General features: G+C 49.5%; 9 protein-coding genes across 9 annotated transcripts; 4 read left to right on the top strand and 5 right to left on the bottom strand.

Annotated features, from left to right (window-relative positions):
- Positions 1–1,373: 1,373 nt before the first annotated feature.
- On the top strand, positions 1,374–3,020 carry K441DRAFT_691496 (uncharacterized protein; the record flags this gene model as incomplete). Its single annotated transcript, XM_067652487.1, has 2 exons — positions 1,374–1,713; positions 1,777–3,020. The coding sequence occupies 2 exons, from the start codon at positions 1,374–1,376 to the stop codon at positions 3,018–3,020; spliced, it is 1,584 nt and encodes a 527-aa protein (XP_067496280.1).
- A 1,354-nt stretch (positions 3,021–4,374) lies between these two features.
- K441DRAFT_709695 (FAD dependent oxidoreductase) lies at positions 4,375–5,912 on the top strand (the record flags this gene model as incomplete). The annotated part of the gene is made up of 3 exons (XM_067653866.1): positions 4,375–4,500; positions 4,563–4,928; positions 4,973–5,912. The coding sequence occupies 3 exons, from the start codon at positions 4,375–4,377 to the stop codon at positions 5,531–5,533; spliced, it is 1,053 nt and encodes a 350-aa protein (XP_067496279.1). The 3' UTR covers positions 5,534–5,912.
- Positions 5,913–6,122: 210 nt separating this feature from the next.
- On the top strand, positions 6,123–9,832 carry K441DRAFT_671823 (uncharacterized protein). Its single transcript, XM_067650474.1, has one exon. It carries the CDS (start codon positions 6,603–6,605, stop codon positions 9,486–9,488), a length of 2,886 nt encoding a protein of 961 aa, XP_067496278.1. The 5' UTR covers positions 6,123–6,602; the 3' UTR covers positions 9,489–9,832.
- A 374-nt stretch (positions 9,833–10,206) lies between these two features.
- On the bottom strand, positions 10,207–12,927 carry K441DRAFT_701684 (uncharacterized protein; the record flags this gene model as incomplete). The annotated part of the gene is made up of 4 exons (XM_067653358.1): positions 10,207–12,062; positions 12,155–12,388; positions 12,442–12,644; positions 12,714–12,927. The coding sequence occupies 4 exons, from the start codon at positions 12,925–12,927 to the stop codon at positions 10,365–10,367; spliced, it is 2,349 nt and encodes a 782-aa protein (XP_067496277.1). The 3' UTR covers positions 10,207–10,364.
- Positions 12,928–13,178: 251 nt separating this feature from the next.
- On the bottom strand, positions 13,179–14,302 carry K441DRAFT_671822 (21 kDa subunit of NADH dehydrogenase). Its single transcript, XM_067650473.1, has 4 exons — positions 14,169–14,302; positions 13,735–14,025; positions 13,455–13,663; positions 13,179–13,400 (listed from the first exon to the last, which is right to left on the bottom strand). Exons 1-4 carry the CDS (start codon positions 14,199–14,201, stop codon positions 13,376–13,378), a joined length of 558 nt encoding a protein of 185 aa, XP_067496276.1. The 5' UTR covers positions 14,202–14,302; the 3' UTR covers positions 13,179–13,375.
- A 130-nt stretch (positions 14,303–14,432) lies between these two features.
- On the bottom strand, positions 14,433–17,796 carry K441DRAFT_624118 (uncharacterized protein; the record flags this gene model as incomplete). Its single annotated transcript, XM_067646068.1, has 2 exons — positions 14,433–17,118; positions 17,180–17,796. 2 exons carry the CDS (start codon positions 17,794–17,796, stop codon positions 14,586–14,588), a joined length of 3,150 nt encoding a protein of 1,049 aa, XP_067496275.1. The 3' UTR covers positions 14,433–14,585.
- Positions 17,797–17,809: 13 nt separating this feature from the next.
- On the bottom strand, positions 17,810–19,197 carry K441DRAFT_671821 (Nucleotidylyl transferase). The gene has a single exon (XM_067650472.1). It carries the CDS (start codon positions 19,172–19,174, stop codon positions 18,212–18,214), a length of 963 nt encoding a protein of 320 aa, XP_067496274.1. The 5' UTR covers positions 19,175–19,197; the 3' UTR covers positions 17,810–18,211.
- Positions 19,198–19,442: 245 nt separating this feature from the next.
- On the bottom strand, positions 19,443–22,320 carry K441DRAFT_671819 (cobalamin-independent methionine synthase). Its single transcript, XM_067650471.1, has 4 exons — positions 21,953–22,320; positions 21,796–21,897; positions 19,906–21,740; positions 19,443–19,849 (listed from the first exon to the last, which is right to left on the bottom strand). The coding sequence occupies exons 1-4, from the start codon at positions 22,181–22,183 to the stop codon at positions 19,711–19,713; spliced, it is 2,307 nt and encodes a 768-aa protein (XP_067496273.1). The 5' UTR covers positions 22,184–22,320; the 3' UTR covers positions 19,443–19,710.
- Positions 22,321–23,186: 866 nt separating this feature from the next.
- K441DRAFT_624110 (NAD(P)-binding protein) lies at positions 23,187–24,746 on the top strand. Its single transcript, XM_067646067.1, has 2 exons — positions 23,187–23,669; positions 23,730–24,746. The coding sequence occupies exons 1-2, from the start codon at positions 23,561–23,563 to the stop codon at positions 24,527–24,529; spliced, it is 909 nt and encodes a 302-aa protein (XP_067496272.1). The 5' UTR covers positions 23,187–23,560; the 3' UTR covers positions 24,530–24,746.
- The last annotated feature ends 518 nt before the right edge of the window (positions 24,747–25,264 follow it).

The raw sequence follows: 25,264 nt of genomic DNA, 5'->3' as shown, positions 1-25,264 counted from the left end.
TCATGAAAATCGATGCATTTCATCGCGAAACAACATAGGAGTCTGGGTATTCCCTCCGGAAATAGTAGCGCACACAGTGACATGTTGATTCCGTATTGTTTGAGAAGCTGTGCTCATCGCACCCCTTCCTCCGGAATACATCCGGCGTGAGCCAGTCAGACGATAATGTTTGTAGAAAGTCTAGCCACGTACTTTAAATCTACTGGCATCATTCCCCGGAATTGGAAACGGCAGAGGAGCGGGAAGTTGAACATTGCACCTGTGTGAACGATTGGTACAGCCTCGCTGGAAGGTTCTGTTTGTGTTGTTTTTTTTCTCTTCTCACCTCGGTCGTGGCAATACGCGCCGGTATGTACCATGGCCAACAAGAAAAGTACCTGGGCCGTCCATAATTAAAGCCGGAGGGCCGCGTGGAAGTTATTCAGACTGGATTTTACCCGAACCTTCAATAACGGCCGGGCTAGCGAATGGGAAAGTGTCAGCGCTAGAAGGTTCCTGTCCGTTATTTTTGCAGTAGGAATGGTTAGTGAAATTTTGGCAGGTTGTCACCAGCGAGCGCTATCCCCAAAGTTCCCTTGCTGTGAAATTTAGTACGGTAGGCTGGCTCTCTGCCAACGCTCCATGTACAGGGTGGACGGCCCGTTGGGTCCTGTCGAAACCGGGGTGTTGAAGCAAAGAGCTCTCACTAAGCCAGGGATGCCTGGAGATCCATTTTGGTGTCCAAACAAGGCCCTGTACCCGTACCTGTATCTGTATCTGGAGACGACCCAGCCGCTCCGGAGGGAGACAGGCCTCGCGCACAAATTCACGCCTCAGCCCGCCTTTTCGTTGCCAAAGCTCTTCGCACGCCGCCGGCCCGCAAGCTCGTCGCTCTCTTCGATTTCCTCTCGTCCAACAGTCGTCTCACTCACTCATCCAGCCTCAAACTGTCTTCAGCTGACCGGTGCGAAACGCACGAAACAGAGGTCAGTGCCACTGCTCCTGTCTTGCCTGAACACCTGATTTCTCCCGTCTCACGTGCACCCCCAAAGCGGATGACTGGCTCGTTGGCGCTGATTTTGTTTGCAGACTGTCGCGACAGATAAACATACCAAGTACCTACGTGGACATCCAGCGGTCGTGGCACCCTCCAAAACCCTCGCGTCCCGCCACCCCATCCCAGAACTGGATTATTATACAGCGTCAAAGACGGCAGCAGAATTGAACATTATCTCCCTCCTGCCGCACTTTTAAACTGGTGATGGGACCCTAGAAGCCGTTCGACGACGCACTCAAAAAATTTCCCCACTATGCGAGAAATGCAACCTTTGATACTTCCCAACCTCGTCGCTTCCAGGAGACCGTCAAAGATTTGCACCGACATGATGCGAGAAATGCAACCTTTGATACTTCCCAACCTCGTCGCTTCCAGGAGACCGTCAAAGATTTGCACCGACATGCCCGCCGATCCGGTCGCTTCAGTCTATTCGTGCACCGACTCTGGCTTCTATTCCGTGTCTTCTGATTGCTCAATACCTCTCACACCGACCTTCTCGTCGCGTGGGCATATAAGATATCCAAGCTCGAATTCGTCTCTGTCGTCAAGCCCACCAACGCATGATTTTATTGAGATCCCTAACGGCTCGGGAAAGCTTCCTAAGCTTACCGAGGAGCCAATTGAGCCTGAAACTGAATTCGTGATGTTGGATGCTGAATCTTTGTCACCGTGCCTATGTATGTCTTTATCAACACCATGCACGCGTGTATATGCTTTGCCTTTAACTAACAATCTTATAGGCGATGTCGAAGTCTGTGCACACAATAAGTCCTCGAATCGTCGCTCACTCTCTGGTCAAAGCTATGATCTGTCAGATGGATTCTTTGCCGATGATTCAGAGTATGCTTCTCAGCATATGGCGAAAAGACAGAAATCCGGAGACTCTCCTGTCAACAGCATTGCCAACAAGATCGAGAGCCGGTTCCCGTCCCTGTCTCGACGGTTAAAAGATCGCAGGAAAACATCCGGTCTAGGGATTACGTCTAGGACAGCAACGCCAACGCGCATCCCTTCGACGCGCTCGTCTTCCATTACCAGCTCCATTAATCGTGGCCTCGATCAAAGTGAGAAGCTATTTCCTCCTACTCCTGCTAGGAGCAGTAATGAGCGTCTGGGCGAATCATCGCCTTCATCGCCTATCGATATCGTCCGTCCTAACAGCAACGGGAGCTATCTCACTGAACCTATCGACCGGAAGCGGCTGGTATCAACCCCGTTACTACCGCCCATGATGGTTAAGCTTCGGACTGAATCGCTGCCGACACAGTCACCTCTCCAGTCTCCTACTGTGGCAGACTCCGCTTTCTCCGTTGTCAACACGCCAGTGGACACACCTCCTGGTCCAGGCTTACACACTCCGCCGCTATCCTCGAAGCCATCCGCATCCTCACTCAAGATGTCACGTCCTGGACATCTTATGGCATCGCCGGAAATCCCGCCAATCATGATCGCGGATCCCAACGACGAGTGGTCGAACAAACTTGGTCACGCCAACTTCACCATCTACCCGGAGCCCTACGTTCCCAACTTCTGTGACACGGCATCATGTCGGCGGTTGTTTGCTGATTGGGAGCAAGCGCGTCGCAATTTCACCAAACACCAGGTCCGCACTGGCGAACACTTCGGTGTTACTTCAAAGACGTATATGCTTACGGAGCAGAAATGGACCGAGATCGATGCAGAGTGGAAGAAGAGTAACGACATCGCAATTTCGAGAGCCGCGGAGATCGGCCAGGAACCCGCACCCTCCTCACCCTTGGAGCCAGCTCCCCTCATCAAGATGCCTTCACTCAACGACCCCAAGAGCGAAGGTAAGTTCCCCAAATTAGGCGATGAGGATATCGTTGGACCAATGGTGCAGATCGCATCGCAGATTCAGCAAAAGCCCTCCCGAAAACGAGCTTTTTTCAAATTGTTCAGCGACATCAAATTCCCTGGATCTTTTCTCGGACGTTACTCCCATAGCGTTCGTCTAAGGAGATGATTTGGAAACCATGGATACCTGTTTTTCTATAATTTGTCACTGTATGGTTATTGCCCAGAGATGATGAAGTACGAACTGTATGACATCTTGGTCCACATTATTGCTCCACGGAGCTACGTCGTTCGCTTTGGATCACGAATTTCCTTTGTTAGAAGAAAGTTGGAAGGATATGAGAGCGATATACGGATTAATGAGGTGTTGGACGGTTCGGTACTTCTGGCAGTGGGCTCTTCAGTTAATGTTTTCATTGTAAGTGTGGAGGTTTTTCGGCGGCTATACCCATCATCCTTTCTTGCCTGAAGCGACGGGCAAGCGTAGTTACGGGACATAATTCCTCAAAAAGTGCGTCGTTGTATTACTATAATGGGGATGTATAGATGAGGACAGGACGGAAAGGGCAAGTGATTACTGTGAGACGGCCATGGCAGGAGTGATCCTGACTGTGGGCCTGTGTTTGATTATATGTTAGAGATACATATAATTTATAAACACTTATTCTGGCATCATATTGGATTACTCGTTTCCGAGACTCTTCATCTTCCGAGCGTCAAATGAGAGAACTAATGCATTTTGCTGTTAATTATATGTTTTGAAGGCCCTCAGAGGCTGCTTCAAAGGACCTGTGGCGTGTCAACAGTTGGACTAGTCGCGTTTTGGACGTGCAAGATAATCATTACAAGTCCCGGAGACCATCACTATTGTTACAAAACAGTTCATACAAGCCATGACAGTGTCTTCAGCGGTCGTTTGACATCCACCTCAGAGTCCTGAAGGCCTCCTAATCATCTGATATCCGCACTCGAGTGTGAGTAACGAGGCAAAAATCCATCATAATTAATCCCCCTAACTCAAGCGAGACTCGACCTATTCTCGAAGCTTATGCTATGAGAGTAAAAAAGGCATACTGCTCTCTGTAATGGTCACATCGGCGATAATTGACTTGCACTGTCGGGGTAATGAAACTCAGCTCCTCGGAATGTGTCGACGGTCACGTCACCTAGACTTGAGGTCTCTCTTGGAAGTCAGTCAGATTGTACACATTTCCCCAGCCCTGACCACCAATGGCTGCGAATCCAGGCTCCCCAAACGGTTCCGCCCTTGCCAGACCCCCGCTTTGATGAAAAAGGTTACCGCTCTACCTCCCGCTCACCACCATAATTACACGATACACCAGCGCGGATGGGATGTACGGCTTCGATCATGGCTGACTATATATTTTATTTACATATGCCTCTGCACCTATATCCCCATCTTTAGATGCTCGCTCTTCGTCACACCTGCTCAGCATATGCTCTGCAACATCTTCTCTTTTCAGCATCAGCTAAAGCCGCGCCCTTAGGCAGCTTACATACCCATGTCGAAGCCACAGTGTCACGTTGCCATCATCGGCGCTGGTCTAGGTGGCCTAGCAGCAGCCATTGGCATCGCAAGAGCTGGTCATAAGGTTACTATCATCGAGCAAGCAACCGCACTTGGAGAGGCACACAAATCCTAAGAATAGTTCGCACGCAGTGCCGTTTAACCAATCAAACTTTTCCCCAGGTCGGCGTAGGAATACAGATCCCACCAAATTCGTCGCGCATTTTGAGACGATACGGCCTTCTCAACAAGATTGAAGCAGTTTCAGCCCGCCCCAAGGACTTCATCCTGCGATCCTACAAGGATGGCGCCATGCTCTCAAGACAAAATATGCTGCCTTACGCCGTTAACACTTATGGAAACCCTTACCTCCATATCCATCGAGCCGATTACCACAAGATTTTAGCACAAGAAGCGCACAGATTGGGTGTTTCAATTCAGCTGGGATCCACAGTTACAGCGATAAACTTCGAGACTCCTGCAGTACACATCAAAGGCAAACTAGACTTCCGTGCAGATATCGTTGTCGGGGTTGATGGGCTGAAATCCGTCTGCCGCGAAGCATTGTTGGGCCACGCTGTGATCCCCCGAAGTTAACTGGTGACCTGGCCTACCGTATTGTCGTCAAAGCTGAAGACATGGTGACCCATGAGAATCCACGAGAGCTGGTCAACAACCCCGCTATCAATTATTGGATGGGTCTAAACGCACACGCTGTCTGCTATTTGCTGAAAGGTGGAGGTCTGTACAACATCGTGCTCGCTTGCCCGGACAACCTTCCCGAGCTCGTCAACACTCAAGCAGCGGATATCCAGGAGATGCGAGACTTCTTTGCGAAGTGGGATCCTCGGTTGAAGACCTTGCTGAGCATCGTTCAGGAAACAAGCAAGTGGAGGTTACAGAACAGTGAAGAGATGAAGAAATGGAGCCATCCATCTGGCAAATTCGCACTTCTTGGCGACGCTTGTCACGCCACGCTCCCGTATCTCGCTCAGGGCGCGGCTATGGCAGTGGAGGACGGCGCAGTACTTGGCACGCTGATGGAGAAGCTCGGGGACAAAGCGCAACTCAAAGACGTTCTAGTCATCTACGAGAAGCTACGGAAAGAGCGTACCACACACGTTGTCAAGAGCAGCCGTTCGAGGACTTCCTGAATAGGTGGGCGGATCCGGTCTTCCAGCGATGGCTCTTCTCGTATGATGCACATGCGGAGGTCGAGAAGGCGTGGAAGACGTATAAAGCGGGTCAGTTCCCACTAACGTACAGGAAGTTCAAACCCAAGCCGAATTTATAATATAATTTTTGCATGGAGCGATGGCGTTTATGATTGATAGATTTCGATTTGGGCATAGGTTAGATAAATAGGCGTAATCGAAGAAGTATTTACAATCATGATTATCTTTGCTATGGCCCATGGGTGCGTATCCAAAACTGGAGTCATTCAATTGCTACCAGCGAGATTTCCTCCTCTTTCTAGTTACGACATTGCAAAGGGCTTCAAGCCATAGCAAAGGTTATAGATGATTACCATAGTGCGTCAAGTAATAACTCTAAAAGTAAAGTTGTAAAAGCTACACCCCATCGGTAAAATACTTCCACAGCTCGTCTCAAACGTACATAGTATGCGTTGTAGCCTCGGTTCCCAATTGGAGCGTCATGAAACGTGCAGCTTTCACGTGTCTGAGAAACAGTACACTCTCAATGGGAGTAGCTGATAACCCTTCAACCTTCTATCTTCGGCCTGTCAGTCTGGTTAAACGGTGTCGAAGTACTATTTTTAAAGATGTAAGACATAGTTGTCTCGCTTTTTGAAACTTGGAAGCGAAAATGTTTGAGGGAGCTGGATTCTTCGACTGAAAATGGTTACGTGATGTGACTGTGATCACGCTTCGCTTCTTTCCCATCGCCGCTGACATTTATCAAGATCAAGGCAGTCACATCTCCAGCCACCGTGTTTTACTCACTCACCAAGGCCACGGCCGAACCTCTTCTCTTCCTCCTCTTCTCTTCTCCAGTATCATATATTCTACAAGTCTCTCTTTCAATACAGTATTTCACTTTCAAGCTCTGCATTCAGCTGGCAAGCATCGTTGTTGATTGCGGGTTCTTTGTTGCATACGACAATCAAAACTCGCCTTTTAGCTCGCTACAGGCTTATCTCAAGCGCATAATTGCCTATATATCAAGTGCACCGCTCCGAGAGACTCATACCTTGTCGCCATCATGAACCACTCACTCTCAGATTCCGAGGTCAAGTTGCCGGACCTGCGAACAAACGACGACATACCTGAGGAGTCAGATATCATGTCATCTGATGACATTGATGGCAACCAGATCTACGCACCACCGCCTAGGATAGCAGCGCGCTTCTACAGATCATCCAACAGTCGTCGCAAATCATCTGCAGCTTCCTCTAGACGCAACTCAATATCCTCCACTCACTCACACCAGTCGAACCGCTCGTATCGAAACGGCTGCCAAAGTAATCATGTTGCACAACATCTCCGACGCGCATCAATCCTCGAAAGCCGCAAAGCGCGCCTTGCTGATAGAGCCGTTCATGCTGAACAAGTCCGGTTACGTGCGGCGCTCGCCAAAGCAGCTCCGAGGGGTTCCAACTGCGAAGAGAAGGCTCTGGCAGCACAACAGGCGCGTGAGAAACATTTGGCTCAAGTTGCGGCGGCATGCGCGGAAGAGGTCAAGCGGGCCAAGAAGGTGGCGGAGGATATGAAAGAGAGAAAGGCAGCTGAAGAGCGGAGGTATAGACTTGAGATGGAGGAAAAGCTAGCAGAGGCTGAACGAAGGAGGCTTGAGTATAAGCGGAATGCTAGGAGGCCACGGACGGCAAGCGTTCCTGCAAACGATAACAAGAAGCCTATTACAACCCCCCGCGTAGTCTCTTCTGAGGATGCAGCAAAGAGGATTCAAGCCGCCTGGAGAGCCAGGCAGAGAAAGTGTGTTGTTGAGGCTTTCCTGGACCTCGGACTTTCCATTGATAAGGTGCACGATACGAGTTTCGAGGATATCACAACAATGCTGGCAGAGGACAATGTCCTGTCCGCTACAGCTAAGATTATGTCTTTATTCGGACTACTAGCTGATGAAGATACTACTCCAGGCGGAACAGCTGTACGAACTTTCTTGAGCGCTTATCTCATTCTTGGTCATCCGGCTCAGGTCCTAAGCAAGGATGGCGATCAGGAGCAAGATTTGATCACTAAATCTAAAGATCTCATTATCTCTTTTGAGTCTGCCTTATCGAAGCTTACGGCGTACAACCATTATAAGCCTACACCCACCCGGCTGGAAACAGTTTTATTGACACACGGCGCCTTTGTTACGGCGTTCAACGACTGGAAGGCGAGAGACTCCTCGGCTCTTATTGAAACCATGGTCGCATCTTTCGTGAATCTAGATGCCATTTGGCAAAGCGTCAAGGATGAAACAAGCGAAGAAGTTGCAAACGACTATAAACAAGGCATTCGGGATAACCAGGTTATTCTGCTCAGCAAGATCAGGAAATTAGCGGGTGCGGAAAGGGCGAGCATGCTTATCAGGAAAGCAATCCGAGAAAGTAGGAGAGCAAAAGCTAGAAAGAGGCCTGCTGGCGATGTTCGGCCTCGGGTCGCAGTGGAATCCTCCTCGCCTTCCGGCTCTCCAAAGTCAGATGGGAATACTGCCATCGAAGCTGAAGCAGCATCACAGCTTGCGGTATCCCAGAATCAAGCCTCGACTGATGGCTTCCAGGCGAATGCTCTTACCAAGCTGTTCTCGGTGGTGCCAAACAACCGTGTTCTGGTACACGAGCTAGCTATCGACAAGGAGTATCGTATCGACACATCCCCACATGCTGATTTGCGGGACGCAATCAATCGGGAAGTTTGCGACAGCATGTGCAGAGGCTTCGAAAATGGGGAGGGTAACTTATGGACTGTCGCTATGGCAGAAAATATACGGGAGAAACTCCTTCGTTTGCTGAAACCAGGAAACTCGATGCATACACTTATTTCGGAGGCCCTGGACCCTGATCTTATCAAGACGCAATGCAACCAAGGAATGTTCTCGTATGAGAAGTTCTTCTCTTTCGTAGCTTCAATCCTTCCAAAGCTCTGCGCACCCTTCCGAGACGCAGAGGTGCAAGCTCTAGCAGAGGATCTGCAACAAGAGGGGACCCTGGCTGAAATGATCGACAAGCTTTTCAAGCTCCTTCATGTCATCGATCTCCTTTCTCTTGATTATTCTAACTTCCTCCTTATGAACGCAGCTCCAACGCTCATCAAGGAATCGTCAGGCTACGAGCAACGCATGTTTGCCCAAGATCTTGACGCGGGCACTGTCACTCTACAAAACACTCGCCGCTGGTGGGGAAATGCTACTGTCAATGTCCTTACAGAAGCAGACCGCAGTGACCCAGCAAACCGTCCCACAACGCAGAAAATCTACGCCCGAGGCCTCGTTGATCTTGCTATTGCAACACCACCTCTACGCGATTCGGACGTTCCTGAAACTCTCGAGCTTGATAGAGCACGAATACTTCGCATTCGCGCCGACGCGGTCCGCATCACTACCATTGGAGGTATCCTACTTACAGCCAAGAACCTTCTCAAACGCGGCGTTCGCTCACAGTGGAAAGCGGAAGCTAATCGTATGTGGGAGACGTTGAAAGACGGCTACATGAAGGACGAATCCATGCCAACTAAGATCCTCTCCATGATTGAATCGTCCCACGCCATGCCATCAGCAACGCGCGCTCAACTAGCATCCACCATCACACGCCTCTTGACACAAGCACATAACGGCAAGCTGACGGATCCCGTGATGAAGGTGCTGTTCCAGCGCCTCAAGACGCTCATCTTCAACCGGATCTCGGCATCGAGCTCCGGCGAGAGAGTGCGCGCTGCGAGTACCGCGACGGAGGGGCTCGCCACGACTGGACTGCCCGAGTTTATCGGCCAAGTTGGGGAGATCGTGGAAACTTTGGGGCGGGTCAGCGAGGTCGACCGCAGAGCACATGCGTTGTGGTATGAGCAGATTGCTGAAGAGATGGAGCGATTAGGCCAAGAGTCTGCTGAGGCTCAAGGCGTGGCTCCGGGGCAGATTGAGGTATAATTCGGGTACACGGACGGGTCTGGAATGGGTTCGGAAAGGGAATGAGGGACGATGTGGATGGATGGAAGCTTTTGCTTTCAACTGTCATGTCTACCGCATTAGGATTTACTGTGGTTCATGCATCGGTGTTCTCGGGGCTGTGAAACCTTTGGGTATGGGTTCGGTTTGGTGTTTTGGGCCGGGCTCATTGATGAGCGTGGCCCTGCATCTGGTTCATGGTTCATGGGGAGTTTTTGCGGGATGGAATGCATGCTTTTAGTCTTGCGAGGTTGTTGGGGCACTGTCTAAGTAGTATTTTGCGTGGCTTCGCTGCGCCGTTATGAATTGTACTAGTTGATGATGGCTTCAGATTCCATACTTTTTTGTGATATGTGAAGAATGAGGGAATGTGATTGCGCTTTGGTTTTTTGGGTATCCGTGATGGCTTCGCCAGCTGTTTCTTTTTTAAGAAAGGGGTTATTGTAAATCTGACCTGAGCCCACATTATCGGCTACTTGAGATGTTGCATGGACTATCAGCTTTCTAGCTCACAACTTCATACCTTCGAGGCATCAAGATTATCATCGCGTTTATGACTTAGCCAATAGCACTCCAATTGAACATAACCACGGCATTGAGCTAATGGTGTCCAAGGCAAAAATGGTAATGCTAGAAGCACCAGGTCACACAGGGAAGGCTGAGCAAACGATAGTTAGTTGAGGATGAAAACGTTCAGCCTATGCACAGCCTCTTTACTTTCCGTATCCGAGATACCCAAATTTAAAGATTCGAACTCCATATGTGCGTAGTAAAAGTCCTGAAACTACAAGAAGCCATACAACGAGAAAAGCGCAACAAAAAGGGAAAATTTCCTCTAGAACTCTTAGGGACGAGTGATTACCTCCGGACACTCCTTCTGCCTCCAGTGGAAGAAAACAAGCCACGGGATGGCAAGTACTGATATTCACTCCCACCTGCAGTGTAGGGATAACTAGCCCCATGAACTGTACCGCTTTTGACTCCCATTGCAGCCAGAGTACTGTCGTTTCTGAAAGACTTCGAAGGATGTAATGGGCGATCATCTAATATACTCGACGGCATTGAGGATGGCAATGTTGCTGCTTGTCGAGAGTACGATTGGTGAGGTAGAGTGGAAAGTGTTTCACGTCTTATAAATGATGAATGTGAGTTATTAGGTCTTAGAAAGAATCTTTGCTCGTTGCGAGGACTACTGTATGTCAGCGATAGTCGCGAAGATCTTGGGTCGGCGATTCGACGATTTCTGCTCTCGTAAAATGATTCTTTCATAGTATCTTGCGGTGAGTTAATAAAGGAAAGACCATTGAGGCTGCGAGGCTCTGTCCGATTTAAAGGGGCTGGGGCCATTTTGTAGCCCTGGAGGACTTCCGGGAAAGGCTGATGGACGCTCTGGGGTTCGTTTAGAGGGTCTCTTGCTCTGGCGAAGACATAATTGTTTCGCCGAGTGCTTTTGAAGAATGGACTTAAGACTGATTCTTGGTGTTTCGCGTTATTTATATGTTTTGGGGCAGGCGTTTTTGGGTTAAATATGTTGCGATCGCCACTGTGTGCAAATGCAGAAGATGGAGCGCGTTGGTACTCTTCACGATTGGCAAAATCATGTCCTCTTGGCAAAGGACGTCTTGGCGACTGATGGGTAACTGGGAGAGAGAAATCCGGCTGAGGTATTCTTGTTTCTTCCTCATCGACGGAGACATTATGGATACCGAGAGAAGAGGGGTTCCTATAATTGCGTGTGTTGTATGATTGCGCCTTATCATACTGGGCACCAGGTAGGTAACCGTAACCACCTCCTGATTTGGTTGATTCATCAAGACGTTGAAGGAAGGGCATATCCACTTGACGGCTGGATCTTGCGGGCAGTTCTAGGGTCTTTGTTGGAGAGTTTGAAAGCATATTTGGTGCCCCGTTGGTTTCTCGCTGACCTCTGGGAGTTTGGTGGTGTCTCTCCAGCGTATGAGATTTAACTTGTTGTGCGGTGCTTCCTCTTGCTTGCGTATGTGAATATGTCTGGGTATTATTGTTGCGGTCGGAATGTCCTAGGCTCTGCCAATTCTTGTTCTCGTAGATTTGGAGATCTGCACTGGGAGCACTTCCACTCTCATCGTAGTTTGCTACGTGACGTATCGGAGATTCCTGCGAATACCTTGTGAGGGGTAATCTTGGTGGCGGCATTAAGTCCCGACTGTCTACCCGGATTGGAGGAATATCGTTTGAACGACCAGCATGGTGGTCTTCAACGAAGTCTGAAATTACTCTCTTCTTCCTTGGGGGGCTCCCTGCATGATATCGAGCGGTAGCCTCGCAATCTATTCCCCGACGGGGATTAGCAGAGCCGGCCATGGTGTAACTTGAAGAAGACTCAGGATGCCCACCTCTTGTCTGGCTTCCGTCGCCATTTGAATCCCCTTCAGGCATTCGAGAGTTGCTTGAAATCCCCATATCACCCATATGGATGCCATTTGTTGCTTTTTCCATAGGCATGGTATGAATCGGGTTCTTATCATCGACATAGGCATAGTTCGTCTTCGGCACCGCATACCCAAGAATCGTGAGCTGCTCCTTGAGTAGGTCATTCTCTCTACTTCAAGTTAGCGAAGCTGTAGCAATTGACTTGAGTGGACGGCATACTTTGCTAAGTTACTCACAACTCCCAAATAATGGCGAATCGCAGGTTCTTTCTCTTTGAACCGCTTCAGTTCAGCCTCTTTCTTCTTCAGCTTTATAATCTCAGCTTTCATATCCTCGATCCGGTTCTCCATAGCGTCGTGCGATCTTTGGAATACATCGAGGTTTTCCTGGCCCTCTTCCAAAAGTTTCTCGCCTTGTCGCTGTTTGAGAAACATTTCCGTGCTATATCGAATAAGCTGCAGATATTGGAACTGCGTAACGTAAGCTCTTAGGCCTAGAGGAGCATGACATTCTTTGGGCATACTCGCAATGCTTCCATACCTGGCCCAGAGCTATCGAGCTTGATGGGTGGAGTATCAAACCATGCAGCTGGAATCTGCTCATCGTACTCGCCTTCATGGCATCCTCGTATCGCGTATAACCTCTTCAACCTCTTGTCGTCCTTCTCGGCTACACATCGAGGGCATGATGCGCGAGGTTGCTCGCCTTCAGGATGAAAAGGTACACCTATTCCATAAGAGTTAATTAAGGGCTGCCGGATCACGGCCGTGGATAACTAAGGGACTCGTCACGAACCTCCGCCTTCGAGGTGCTTGATGCAAGTGAGATGCGCGCATTCAGTGAGCCATAACTTGGTGACGATGCGGTCGTGGGGGCTGCGACCGTCGCGGATGCCTCTCGCACTTTCAGTTTCGGTGTAAATTTCGGATATGGTTGCTTGACACACTGAGCAACTGAAAATGATTTCGTAGGGGGAAGGGCTTGAAATCGAATGCTCTTTGCTGGCCATTGCTTGCGGACGTTGAGGGTTGGAAGCTAGTGCTAATGAGACATCGGTGACCGCGGAAGACAATTGCTACTACTGTGCACCCTCATCTTTATTGATTAACAAGGTGAATTGCCGGCGCATATGCTTCACACTTCAATAACGCGTGAAAGCTGTTGCAATCCTCCCCAAGAACTTACAAAATGTCAATGTATGAGAATATATGATTTGATGCATGCTGAATCACTGTCTAGCTTGCTTATGAAATTGATATCTGGCGTTCTCCTGGAGCAGTCCCAAACATGCGTATTCAGAGTTAATAGAATGTTAGAACAAACTTACTAAATTTCTCGCGTTTTCTATTTTGAAGGGAAATTAGAGTCACAGCAACGCCCCACCCACCTCCATTTATATACAGTCAAGGGCTGTTGTAGCTCTCCTCAAATTCGTTCTTCTACTCTCCAATCGCTCCTCATTGAAATGTTCTACAGGGGTAACTACAGAAATCAGCAAAAGTTCGTAGTCACTATCAACGCAAAGAATCAACTTACTCGGCCCCATAACTCTGCTCGTCCAAAAGCTCATACCGCTTCATCCCTTCCGCATCCATCAAATGCAGTCCACTGGGCAGCGGCGGCATGCCACCCGGCCCTAGCACATCCTTCGCGAGGGCCTTCTCCTTCTCAAAAAACGCAGCTAGCCCTTTCTCCCCCTCTGACCTGACTTCCACCAACTGCTTCTGTCCAGCTTCCCCGATCAACTGCCACCCTCAAATGATCAGCCACTGCCTTCGCCCAACTTCAAAGTTCCAAGGCCACGGCAAACACTCACCTCAACCCTTGGAGCGACCTTACTCCCGACCTCGAGCAGACCTACCACATCCGCCTGTGTGACGGTACTCAGTCGCGGATACCGTCTCCGCACATCGCGCTTCCAGTACGGGTTCTCCGCCAGATCGGCCGCAGGGAGGGTGACGGGGTCGTCGTAGGCATTCGGGTCCTGCGCGCCGGGCGGCGGGTTGCGGAATTGGGGGTTCAGAGGCACGCCAGTCGAGCGGCCGGGGTCAACGGCGAAGAGGCGGTTGATGCGGGCGTAGAGGCCGGTGGGCTGGACGGTGTATTTCTGTTCGCCATGGAAGAGACACGGTTAGCGTGTGGACCCAGAAGAAGGCTCATTGTCCACCTGGAGCGGTGGGAGTGAGGGAATTTGGATTCGCGAGATGAAAGCCGCTTTTGACGGGCAGGTTTGAAACGGGGAAGACCCACCTTGAAGGCCGCGGCGGCCTTTTGGGAGGCCATTGTGATACCTTCAGCTCAGTAGCTGTTGATTAGCAGAGTGGAGATGGGTCAATGGTCTGCGAAGAGGGATGGTTGTCGACTCGAGCTCCCGCCTTCATTGGGTGTTGAGGTTGCTACACCACTGGAATAAGCATTAGCCTGCTCCGAATCGGTGATATTGATTGGGAGCGAAAGCCAAAGTCAATCCTTGGACGAATCAACTTAAGAGATGAATTATAATGGTATTCTATTGCTCCTAGAGCGATACGTAGAAAATACCTATGCTCCTAATGAACGCGTCATAGACCAATCTCAAGTATCCCCAATCCTCATCACCCAGAGATAAAGTATTCTCTTCACAAGTAACAAGCGTTACCTCCAGCATATTCCGGCAACCCCAATAATTTATGCACTACACTTTGGCCCTACCATCGTCAGCACTCTTTCCCTCTCTCTCCGTTCCGCCTGCTGCAGCGACTTGGCCAAATCCACTGTACTCCTCCTCACACTACTGACACTTCTCTCACTAAAAACGCTGACCACACTCTCATTCTTGATATGCTTCAGCTTTGCTGGCAAGCTCTTACTCATCTCAGATTGTGGTAGAAGGCCCTTGCTTTCACCAACACCTAAGGCAGAAGCGTCGCTATCAATGCTGGTACTGCGCGGATAATCAACACAACTTTCGTAGAAATGTGACCAAACTCGAACGTTAGCCGCGGGGCTAAAGACATTAGCGGTGCCGTCCACACTAAGCACTCGACTTTCTGCAGAATCAGAATTTCTAGGCCTCTTGGTGCCAGCACGATCGATGGCATTAGTTGGCTCAACAGACATATCATGATCTCTAGCGGGCAACCCGGCCATTTCAACCGCTTCCTCTGCTTCGGCAATGCCACGGTGCCAGACTTCGGGCAGGACCTCCAACTCTGGATAATCCAGTAATCTGCCCACCGCGATGGATGAGCGATGACCATGTCCATGCCTTCGAAACTCTGCGCTTTGAGAGCGAAATAACTTGGCGTAGTCTTTGAAAAAGTTTTTGCCGAAAGTCATACTACTACTCTTGGAAATTCCAGACGGAGTAACCCTCTTTTTTTTGCTAGTTGGAGTTCTCATCTGATCAATTTTATGGTCAATAATTTGTGCTGAGTTAACTTCAAAAGCAAAGTCACGCGTCTTAACGTTGTCTTCATGGCCAGCGCTGCCAGTGCGCAGTTCGCGGGTGTGGGTAGGGTACCGACTCCATGCTTCCACAGAGGATGCTGAATTGTTTTTGCTATGTGGTTGTGCTTTCAAATCCACGGAACTAGGCGCGAAAGGATTAGGGCTTTCCCATTGTGTTGGGCTTTCGCCAGGGGATGGCTCGGGCATCTCTAGTGGATCGACATCGGAAGGCGTAGAAAGAGCCCTTAATCTGTTTACTGAAGAGGTGCGCTCACGAAAGGGGCTTCCACGGGCAGCCAAGGCTTTACCTGGAGAGAGACACATGATTGATCTTTCTTCTTGATAAGCCTTCAAAGCCTTTTCCCACATAGGCGATGCATCATGACGATTGTGCTCTAGTGTCGCTTGTTCAGCCTTCAGGGATATCAGAGAACGAGAGAGTCTTCTCTCACGAGGCGTTTCCCTGTTATCAGCGAGTCCATCAAAGAAACAAGCTTCGCTTTCGCTTTGAAGGTCTGATCTTGGTCGTAAGAATTTCGAACCCGGCTTGCGTTTTTTGCCCTTTTTACTGGGTGGAGATGGATTGAATTCTTTCTTGAATTTACTCACTTTGCAGAGGCTGCTGGTGCTGGAGTTCACTGATATTGCGGCTGGTGGCTCAAGCAGGTGACTTTTAGGAGAAGGTTTAGGATGGTCGCAATTGAAAGAAGGATCTGATTCTGAGGACCCATTCGATGGCCCCGGTTTGGTAGAGATTGAGTGCTCTTGAGTGGAGGCCAACGTATTATCGGTAAGATCCAAGGTAGTGTTCATTGTTGTTTCTGTCTGATTGACAACCCATGAAAGATTAGTAGTAGGTTCACTGATGCTATCTCCTAGGCTCTGGGGACGAGAAGAATATACTGATGAGGTTTCGTCCTGGCGTTCGAAATCGAGATGATCTTGAGATCCAGCTCTGATGACTTGGCCCCAGGCAATGGGGATCCTTGTACTTGCGAATCCAGAGCTTGAAGTCTGTCGATCATGTCTGGCTCTTGGTAGGTTTTTTGACCCACAGCTTATGCTTGAACGAGCTCGGCCATGTTGGGAGCTTTGTGGACTGTGGCATGAAGGGGTAGAAGACATCATTGAAACGGACCGCAAATGCTGAGATATCCTCATATTGTAGAGATGTATGGAAGCACTTGAAGACTGTAAACCTGGATACTCCTTTGATTTCATGTACTTGGTCAGGTCCTCCTTACTACCAGCGTCTGCGTTATCGATCAATGATTGAGCGGTTGTATTGCTGATATCGGCATTCTTCACTTTCTCTGTCATCTGATCGGAATGTTGATTTTCCTTACAAGAGGTTTCGAATTGAAGGTTATCCGTAATATTCATTTGTTGGCCGTCGAGTGACCGTGAGTTCCTCTCAACCTTCTGTGCAACTGGGTGACCTGGCAGTAAGGGGAATGCAGAAAGACGTAAACTTTCAACCATCGATAAAGACCAAGGAGTGGCATCGACTAAAGAAATGCTCGGGAGACAGGTAGGTTGCAGGACTGGTGTTGTTGGAGCTTCAATTGACGCAGCTGAATGGGAGTGTGGAAGCCTTCGAGCTTTCGCTTTGTCTTTGCTACAAAGATTTGGTGAGCTTGAATACTGAGGTATTCGAGGTCGACATGGCGTGTTCTCTGAGCTGCCGAAGAGAGACTTAAAGAGGGACTGATTAACTCCCACTATGTCACGACTATCTCGAAGGATTCGCGAGCCAGGTGTTCCGTCGTTACTACGAGTAAAAGATCAGTCAAATATGCTAAAAGGATCACTGTTGCGACGCATAGATTCACCAGTTTGGAGAGCTTGCGTTCCATTCGATGTTATGAATACTTGTCCTTTTTGTAGGGATTTTCCTTTCAAGGCGTTTGACAATATCATCCAAAACTTCAGCATCAGGATCGTAGCTGCCTTCTTCTGGCTTCTTGTGACTGAGCAGGTCGTTGCGAAGATCTTCTTTGGTTATCTTGACATCTGTATCGAGGCCTTGCCTGTTTATCTTGATTACAGTACCTTGGCCATTTTCGTTTCCTGTTGTGTGGCTGGCCGACCCTTTTGCTTGTAGAGTTGATCTTGATTTTGAGAGATCTCTAGATAACTTCTTCTTGATCAACGCCTGAACGCTTCTAATCTTCTGAAGATTGTGTAGTGAGCTTCTGGTTCGTGCCCTGCGTCCCGGCCTAGCCAACGAGTCAGGGCTATATTCAATAGTCGCTGCACTTTCGAATGTCTGTCGAAGCTTATGCAAATCTTCAGATTGAGCGCTCGTGAACCCGGAACCGTAAGAATTACCCTTTGAAGGCAATAGCGGGCGCCGAGCAGGTGTACTGTCGCTGAGTCGGGCGTTTGGAAGCTCTGGTGATGATGAGCCGGAGCGTTGGTCTGCCGCGCAGCAAAGATTTGCGGACATGCAGAAGACTGGTGGATGAAAGGAGAGAAATGTTAGGCTGGGAGAATGGCAATATTGGGAGGTTCTAACGGTGAGACGAGCTTAATGAACTGAGAATGAAGTGGGAGAGTGAAAGAGAGAAGAATCTTAAGATAGGTAAACTTTTTGCCATGGGATGCCCTTTCCCTATGCATTTCCTCAATAGAAGGGAAAGAAAAACGGGGTGTTATGTTGGCTCCATCATGACTTCCTCAAGGGACTATCGGAATCTCAAATGTTGATAAGACTACATCCTCTAAGACAAGAAATAGCACTTGTTGTGATGGAGGTTTTCTTGTTCATAATACGACGTATTTGCTCTTGGTTTAATTCATTTCTTCAGCACTGCTAGAGCAGCAACGGCCCTAAGTCAGCACCCATATTGTCTTTATACCACTCACGCCATTTTTGCAATCCTCGCATCCTCTTCATAAAGTCCCATCTCTTTCACCCACCCGGCAACCCCATCGGTACACAGCTTCCTGACAGTATCCCAATCTCCCTCTTTCGTCGCCTTCCTCACTCTCGTTGAGCTCACCCCAATGCCCTCATTCCCAAACACCATATCGATCTGGTCCGCCCACGCCCTCTCAAACCCTTCCTTCTCCAACCCACCATTTCTTAGGTTCTCCAAAAACGCTGTTTGCTCTTCGACAGTGCCATACTCTGACGACGAGCCGTCCACAGGATTGGATGGACGCTGCATCACACGCAGTTTGTGTCCGGCAGCGAAGAAGGGCGCCAAGGCAGAGAGTGGTGGGTTGTGGTTGGGGTAATATTTCGCGGCGACGAAACGCGTGAGGGTGTCGTAGCCAACTAGATGAATGTGGATAGGGTTGCTAGGGTATGGATTGGGCTGCGCGGCAGAAATAGCTGCGGATTTGTCGGTGTAGTAGGGTGCTTTAGTGAGGCCAATGTCAATGGGAATTGACGGGGAATCTAGTTGGTCTTGTGAATGAGATATGGAAAGGGATGTTGAATTGCCGGAAGAAGAAGATTGAAGTAATTTGCGTGATAGGTCTTCTGCAAACACGGTCATGAGGGTTAAGCGTTGAGCAAAGCCGGCGGGGCTAGGCGCTTTGTCCGCATTGTGAGTACTGAAGAGGAGGAGCAGGCGATGCGGCCGTGTATCTGAGGGAGAGGGGTTACATAGAGCGGAGGTTGTGAGAGCAAGATGGGCAATTGAGGGAGGATTGAAGGATGAATCGAGAATATAGAGCGTCTTAGGTAGGACATTAGAGGGGTTAACGGTTCGAACAATACGGAAGTTCGAGGACGATGAGGTAAACGAGTTTAGTGCGGACTCGAGAGCCGGAACAATGGAGCGTAGAGACGCCAGTCTCGCTGCTATATCTGCCATGCTAATACTAGAATTGTACGAAGTATGTATCTGATACTGGGCTGGTCAACGAATGCAAGTCAGACACCACGATATTTGCGCACGGACCACAGCGAATTACACCGAGGTCCAAGAGTAGAGATGCTGATGTTTCGGGAGAAAAGTGCAGGTTTAAGGCAATTGAGTATGAAGGTGTTAAAGCTTCTGGTATTTGGTATCTTTATCTTAAAGGACTTATTACTACTACAGCCCTAACAATCACCTGTAGCAGCTCAAGCAGCAATAGCGAGCGCTCGATAACCCGGTTGAGCAAGGATCCCTCTCGCTCTTTATCATTTGTAAATCACTCATTCCCCAGTTGAATGTTCACAAGAGCTTTTCAAAACCAAAATATTCGCCAGCCTGAAGAGCCAAGAAGACCCCTTTAGTGAACGCCGATGTTGAGATCGCTCATGCCCCCCAGATGTCCCCAATGAGTCCTTGTTATGCAGGTTGAACTTTTAATATCGTAACACATTATGGCCAATGAAGCCGTGCAGCTGTTGAGTGCTGCTCATTTATGCCGATTTGGCGTATTTCTCGCGGTAGTATATGGCAGCATTCACCATGTTGGTGAGGGCAGCCTTTGTCTCCTTCCATTGTCTTGTCTTCAGACCACAGTCGGGGTTGACCCAGAGCTGATTTGGCTTGAGGTACCTAGGATGATGTTAGCTTGAGGGAGAATAAATAAGAAACGATAGGTAAATTCTTACGCAAGCATCTCCTCGATGCGGTCCTTGATCTCTGACTCACTCGGAATACGGGGCGAGTGAATGTCATAGACACCAGGACCGATGTGGCGAGGATAAGCCTGGTCAACGAAGACCTTGAGGAGCTTAGCGTCGCTCTTGCTGTTCTCAATGCTGAGAACATCAGCGTCAAGGGCGGCGATGGCGTGGAAGAAATCTTGGAATTCGGAGTAGCAGAAGTGAGAATGGATTTGGGTGGAGTCCTTCACACCAGCGGTGGATAGCTTGAAGGAGTTTACGGCCCACGCGAGGTAGTTCTCACGCTCGCGGCCAGAACGGAGGGGAAGACCTTCTCGGAGAGCGGGTTCATCGACCTGGATGACATAAATTCCAGCAGCCTCAAGATCAATAACTTCGTCTCGTAGAGCAAGAGCAAGTTGCTGGGCCTGGATTGATTGATGAACATCATCACGGGGGAACGACCATCTCAGGCAGGTGATTGGGCCAGTAAGCATACCCTTCATGGGCTTGCTGGAGATGGAGGCGGCATATTTGGACTCCTTGACGCTCATAGGAGCTGGGCGCGAGATGTCACCAACGATAATTGGTGGGCGGACGCAGCGTGAGCCGTAGCTCTGCACCCAGCCGTTGGTGGTGAAGACATATCCGTCCAGTCTCTCGCCGAAATACTGGACCATGTCGTTTCGCTCTGGCTCACCATGGACGTATACGTCCAACTTCAGCTCATCTTGGATCTTGATAACTTCCTCAATCTCCTTCTCGATGAACTTCTCGTACTCTTCAGCGGTGATCTCACCCTTCGTGAATTTATTACGTTGGATACGGATCTCCTTGGTTTGGGGGAATGAACCAATGGTGGTGGTAGGGAAAAGAGGAAGCTTAAGGTGAGTCTTCTGCTGAGCGTAACGCTCAGGGAACGGTGATTGACGCTCATGCATGGCCTCTGTGACCTTGCTCTGGCGTTCCTTAACATAGGGGTTGTTGGTTCGCTCTGAGGAGGCACGGGACTGCATGGCCTTTGCATTGGCCTCAAGGTCCTCTCGTACGGACGCTGGGCCTTCAGTCACGGCCTTCGCAATGACAACAACTTCGGCGGTCTTTTGAACAGCAAAGGAGAACCACTCCTTGACTTCAGTTGGGAGCTTCTTCTCGCTATCAAGAGAGTGTGGAGTGTGGAGGAGAGAGCTGGAAGTAGCAACAATGACGCGCTCCTTGCCAAGTTTCTGAATAGCTGTCTCGACAGTCTCGATGGCCCTCTTGAAGTTGGTCTTCCAGATATTACGGCCATCAACGACACCGCAAGAAAGTGCCTGCTTGGCACCAAGCTGGCCGATCACGCTCTCAAGTTGTTCGGGATTTCGGACGAGATCGATATGGATGGCATAGAGGTTTTGGAGGCCAGGGAGGACATCGAAGTTGTGGACAATGTCACCGAAGTAGGTGGCAAGGACAAGCTTGGGGAACTTGTCGCCAACCAGCTTCTCGTATGCAGGCTTGAAAGCATCCTTGACGCGCGGGGCGAGGTCGTAGACAAGCACGGGCTCATCGATCTGGACTGTCTCGGCGCCGGCTGCTTTAAGCTTTTCGAGGAGCTCGGCATAGACGGGGAGAAGATTGTCAAGGAGGGAGATCGGGTCAACGGTTTGGCCACGGTCAGCCTTCCCGAGTGCGAGGAATGAGACAGGGCCGACGAGGGCAGGTCGAGTAACGATGCCGGCTTCCTTAGCTTCAAGGAACTCACGAACGGGCTTAGGGTCTGAGTCGAGTTTGAAGGTCTGGTTATCTTGGAATGTGGGCTTCACGTAGTGATAGTTCGAGTCAAACCACTTAACCATTTCCTGTACTGACAATTAGAACAGATGTGGCCATTTCAGATGGTTATAATCGTCTTACCAAACTCGGGACATCAATGCCGTCCTTCTGGTGACCACGGCCCATGGCGAAGTACTCATCGATTGGTGCAAGTCCATGCTTCGAATACCTCTCCGGAATGGCCTGAAATCAATTAGTCAACTTTCTAAGGAATTTCCTGAGGTATATAGGCACTTACGTTGAACATTTGAATATGGTCCAGGACATGGTCGTAGAAGGCGAAGTCGTTGCTGGGGATGCTGTCAACGCCGACATCCTTCTGGATCTTCCAGTGGGCAAGACGGAGTCTCTTGGCCTCTGCCAGCAGATCATCCCGAGATAGCTTATCTGCCCAATATGCCTCATTGGCCTTCTTTAGCTCTCGGTTTCCGCCCATGCGGGGGAAGCCAAGAACAGATGACTGTACCATTGTGACGTGAGATGAAAGGGATTGAGGGAAAAGGAGGTAAGCTGGGTATAGGGGGGAGAATGGATTGAAAACGTGTGGTGAGGTGGAAGAAAAAGGAGGAGGGAGGAGGGGCGGTGATGGAGGGGAAGTGAGGAGGGGATGTTTTGTAGTAAGGTTTTGTGGGCGGATAAGAATGTGAGATTTTTGCATTAGCACCCGGATTTCGGAGGTGTTAAACCCCTTCGGGTCACCGCCTTACGTGCTTCGCCGTGCTTCTTGCAACAAAGTCCGTGACAGCTGTCTGACAGTTTATTGCTTCTGCCGTTGTCCATACAGATGCATTCCTCGCATGCATTTTGAACCCCCATCTCAAGGGTACAATTCGGCGACAATTTTGCTAGGCACTAATGCCCCTCTAGCTTACCTTAAATTATTACTGCCCAATTGGTCTTGATAGCCAACAAATGAAGGATTCTAGACGTTGATGGTGACTTTCAAGCGCCACAGGAACCATTCAAACCGTGCCCCGCTCATCAAACCTTTTGGTAAACTCACTGTGCACTCGACTGTTGTGGCCATCTTTATGATTCTGTATTATGCTTTTAAATAATTCCTCTACTTACAAAGACGCCCTGGTTCCTGACCCGTTCTTCTGGGATACACTGGATAAAATGATGCCCATCAAATGTGTTCCAGAGGAAATGTGACGGTGACGACGAATAATCTCCTCGCTCAACCTGACGCTACGTCAAATTGAAGCTCAAATGCAGTTCTTCAGAGAGTCCATGCCACCCTAGCCAAGCTACATGACTCAAGTGGTAATTGGTAGACTTTATGCACGTCAAAAATATTCCAGATCCGTGTCATCCTTGAATTAGTGGAGCTTCCCGCGGGGTACTTCTGTTTTGTTCTCATATTAGTGCTCAGATGACCTGAGCTTTTCGTACCACCCAATAGACTCTGTTAAATGAGTTAGGGGTGGTTTACTCCAACAAGATTTTTTTTTCTGCCAGGAGCATTCGGAGATATTCTTCAACATGNTGGCAGAACGGGGAGACAAAGGTCCGGACTGAGGAACGAGTAATCTTCGTAAGCATGCCAGGGTTTGCTTTTCGTCGCTTCTTATGTCGATCTCATTTCTATCTTGCTATGGCCACTACCTCGCTAGTGTTAATTTATTTGTTCCCGGAGAAATTTTGAATAGCCGAATGGGTAAAGATGGAGGTGGTGATGAAGTTTCGAGTCCAAGTTTCGCTGGAAGAAAGTGGACCGAATCTGTCCCGATATACTCCACTTCTTCCCCCGTGACAATGACGAGCGAGTATTGAGCTCTTGACTACTTCAACGCGTCCAATTTACAATCTTCTCACTTCCAGCCCAGTCACAGAGTTATTCACCATGTCACGACCAGGGTTTAGCCGAGTGGCTTCAACCAATCTCAGCAGTGGAAGCAGCGGACCAAGAGTGCTGGAAGGCAAGGTGGGGATCGTGACGGGTGCTTCAAGAGGTACGGAATAATTCAACATTTCTAGAAATACCACCTAGGTTATCAGCTAACAATCCAAAGGCATTGGTGCAGCTATCTGCGAAAACCTGGCTAGCAAAGGCTGCTCCCTCGTCCTCAACTACACCTCCGAATCGTCTGCAGCCCGGACCGAAGAGCTCGCTACTCGGCTGCAGGAAACACACGGCATTAAGGCCGTCCCTGTGCAAGCAGATATGGGCTCTGAAGTCGGTCCCTCTCATGTTGTCCTGGTGGCCAAAAATCATTTCCAGCATCCGAAGACGCAGAAATTCCAGCTGGATATCATCATTAATAATGCAGGCATATCTGGGAATATGAATATTGAGGAAACAGACATACAAAAGTTCACGAATCAATACAATGTCAACGTACGAGGCCCGCTACTGTTGATGAAGGCAGCAATGCCGTACCTTCCACATGACCGTTCAGGACGGGTCGTGAATCTGTCTAGCGTGAGCTCAAGTTTAGGGTTTGTAGGACAGAGTGTGTATGGAGGCACGAAGGCAGCACTTGAAGCGATGACGCGATCATGGGCAAGAGAGCTATCAGAGAGGGCGACGGTTAATGCAGTCAATCCTGGACCCGTGGGTACGGATATGTACTGGAGCAACGGGCCAGATTTCTTCGAGAGAATCAACCCGTTTCTGAAGTCTACACCATTAGCAGCAGCCAGGGAAGGTATTGATTCTGAGAGGGTTTATGACTCTTCGAAGGCTTCTGGGGGACGACCGGCGTACAGTGAAGAGATTGCGGGTGTGGTAGCAATGCTGTGCTTGCCGGAAGCCGGATGGAGTACTGGGAGCGTGGTGTGTGCGAACGGAGGGATGAAATTTAGCTACTGAGGGCCCTGCCAGTTTAGATTCATGGTTTGCACTGAAGTAGCCCAGGACCGAAGACAACGGGTAGTGTGTTCATACCTAGACAGAAACTCTGGTCCTTAGAATCGCAAACCGGTCTTCTTCGCCGATATCATTGGCAAGGGAGAGATTCTTGAGCTTTCGGCGCTTTGCGTAAGTGCATGTACAGTACAGCATCAAGGAATTCCCCTAAAAAACCGTGTCTCCAAGAATTTCTAGAGTTCTGCTTCCTGTGGTAGATTCCCGCTGTAAGCTCAAGTCGCGCAGGCGTCAGTTGAGAATCACATTCAGGCTCGCGAACTGAATAACACAACTAGCCTGAGGTACTCCGTGGCTATGCATGGGTTCCCAATTGTTTTGGTATGTTGATACCACAGACGTGCTAAAGGGTGGACGAGACCTTGGCATCATGTCAAGTGAGCGATAAACGGTTCATGCATGGCCTATGGTATATCTTGATCTCTTTCGGCTGTGCAGTCATAGGAAGGCGCGACGACTTATCATACTGCATGATTCGACCGACATGAGATGGAGGGTTGCATAACTCGGCATGGCCGTTTTCCAGGCCAGCCACGGCTTCCAGTTGCCATGGGCGACGGTGTGTACACATGCGGCTCGAATCGGCGAGTTTGCTCAAACCGATGGCGCCCAGCCGCCGCCATAGCATGAGACGCAGAGCTCGGGCTGCTATGCGACGGAGTGATTGGTAGAAGCGATAGG

This window comes from Cenococcum geophilum, assembly GCF_001692895.1.
Source record: "Cenococcum geophilum 1.58 unplaced genomic scaffold K441scaffold_110, whole genome shotgun sequence".
NCBI classification, from domain to species: domain Eukaryota; kingdom Fungi; phylum Ascomycota; class Dothideomycetes; order Gloniales; family Gloniaceae; genus Cenococcum; species Cenococcum geophilum.
This window is presented reverse-complemented; position numbering and strand designations above follow the sequence as displayed.

Coding starts and splice junctions, on each gene's coding strand:
- K441DRAFT_624110 (XM_067646067.1), top strand. CDS start 23,561: ATGTCACGACCAGGGTTTAGCCGAGTGGCTTCAACCAATCTCAGCAGT. Junction 23,670..23,729: donor CGTGACGGGTGCTTCAAGAG/GTACGGAATAAT, acceptor AACAATCCAAAG/GCATTGGTGCAGCTATCTGC.
- K441DRAFT_671819 (XM_067650471.1), bottom strand. CDS start 22,183: ATGGTACAGTCATCTGTTCTTGGCTTCCCCCGCATGGGCGGAAACCGA. Junction 21,741..21,795: donor GCATTGATGTCCCGAGTTTG/GTAAGACGATTA, acceptor TTGTCAGTACAG/GAAATGGTTAAGTGGTTTGA. Junction 19,850..19,905: donor CGCATCGAGGAGATGCTTGC/GTAAGAATTTAC, acceptor ACATCATCCTAG/GTACCTCAAGCCAAATCAGC.
- K441DRAFT_671821 (XM_067650472.1), bottom strand. CDS start 19,174: ATGGCAGATATAGCAGCGAGACTGGCGTCTCTACGCTCCATTGTTCCG.
- K441DRAFT_671822 (XM_067650473.1), bottom strand. CDS start 14,201: ATGGCCTCCCAAAAGGCCGCCGCGGCCTTCAAG. Junction 14,026..14,168: donor AGGCCGCCGCGGCCTTCAAG/GTGGGTCTTCCC, acceptor CATGGCGAACAG/AAATACACCGTCCAGCCCAC. Junction 13,664..13,734: donor AGGTCGCTCCAAGGGTTGAG/GTGAGTGTTTGC, acceptor TGAGGGTGGCAG/TTGATCGGGGAAGCTGGACA.
- K441DRAFT_671823 (XM_067650474.1), top strand. CDS start 6,603: ATGAACCACTCACTCTCAGATTCCGAGGTCAAGTTGCCGGACCTGCGA.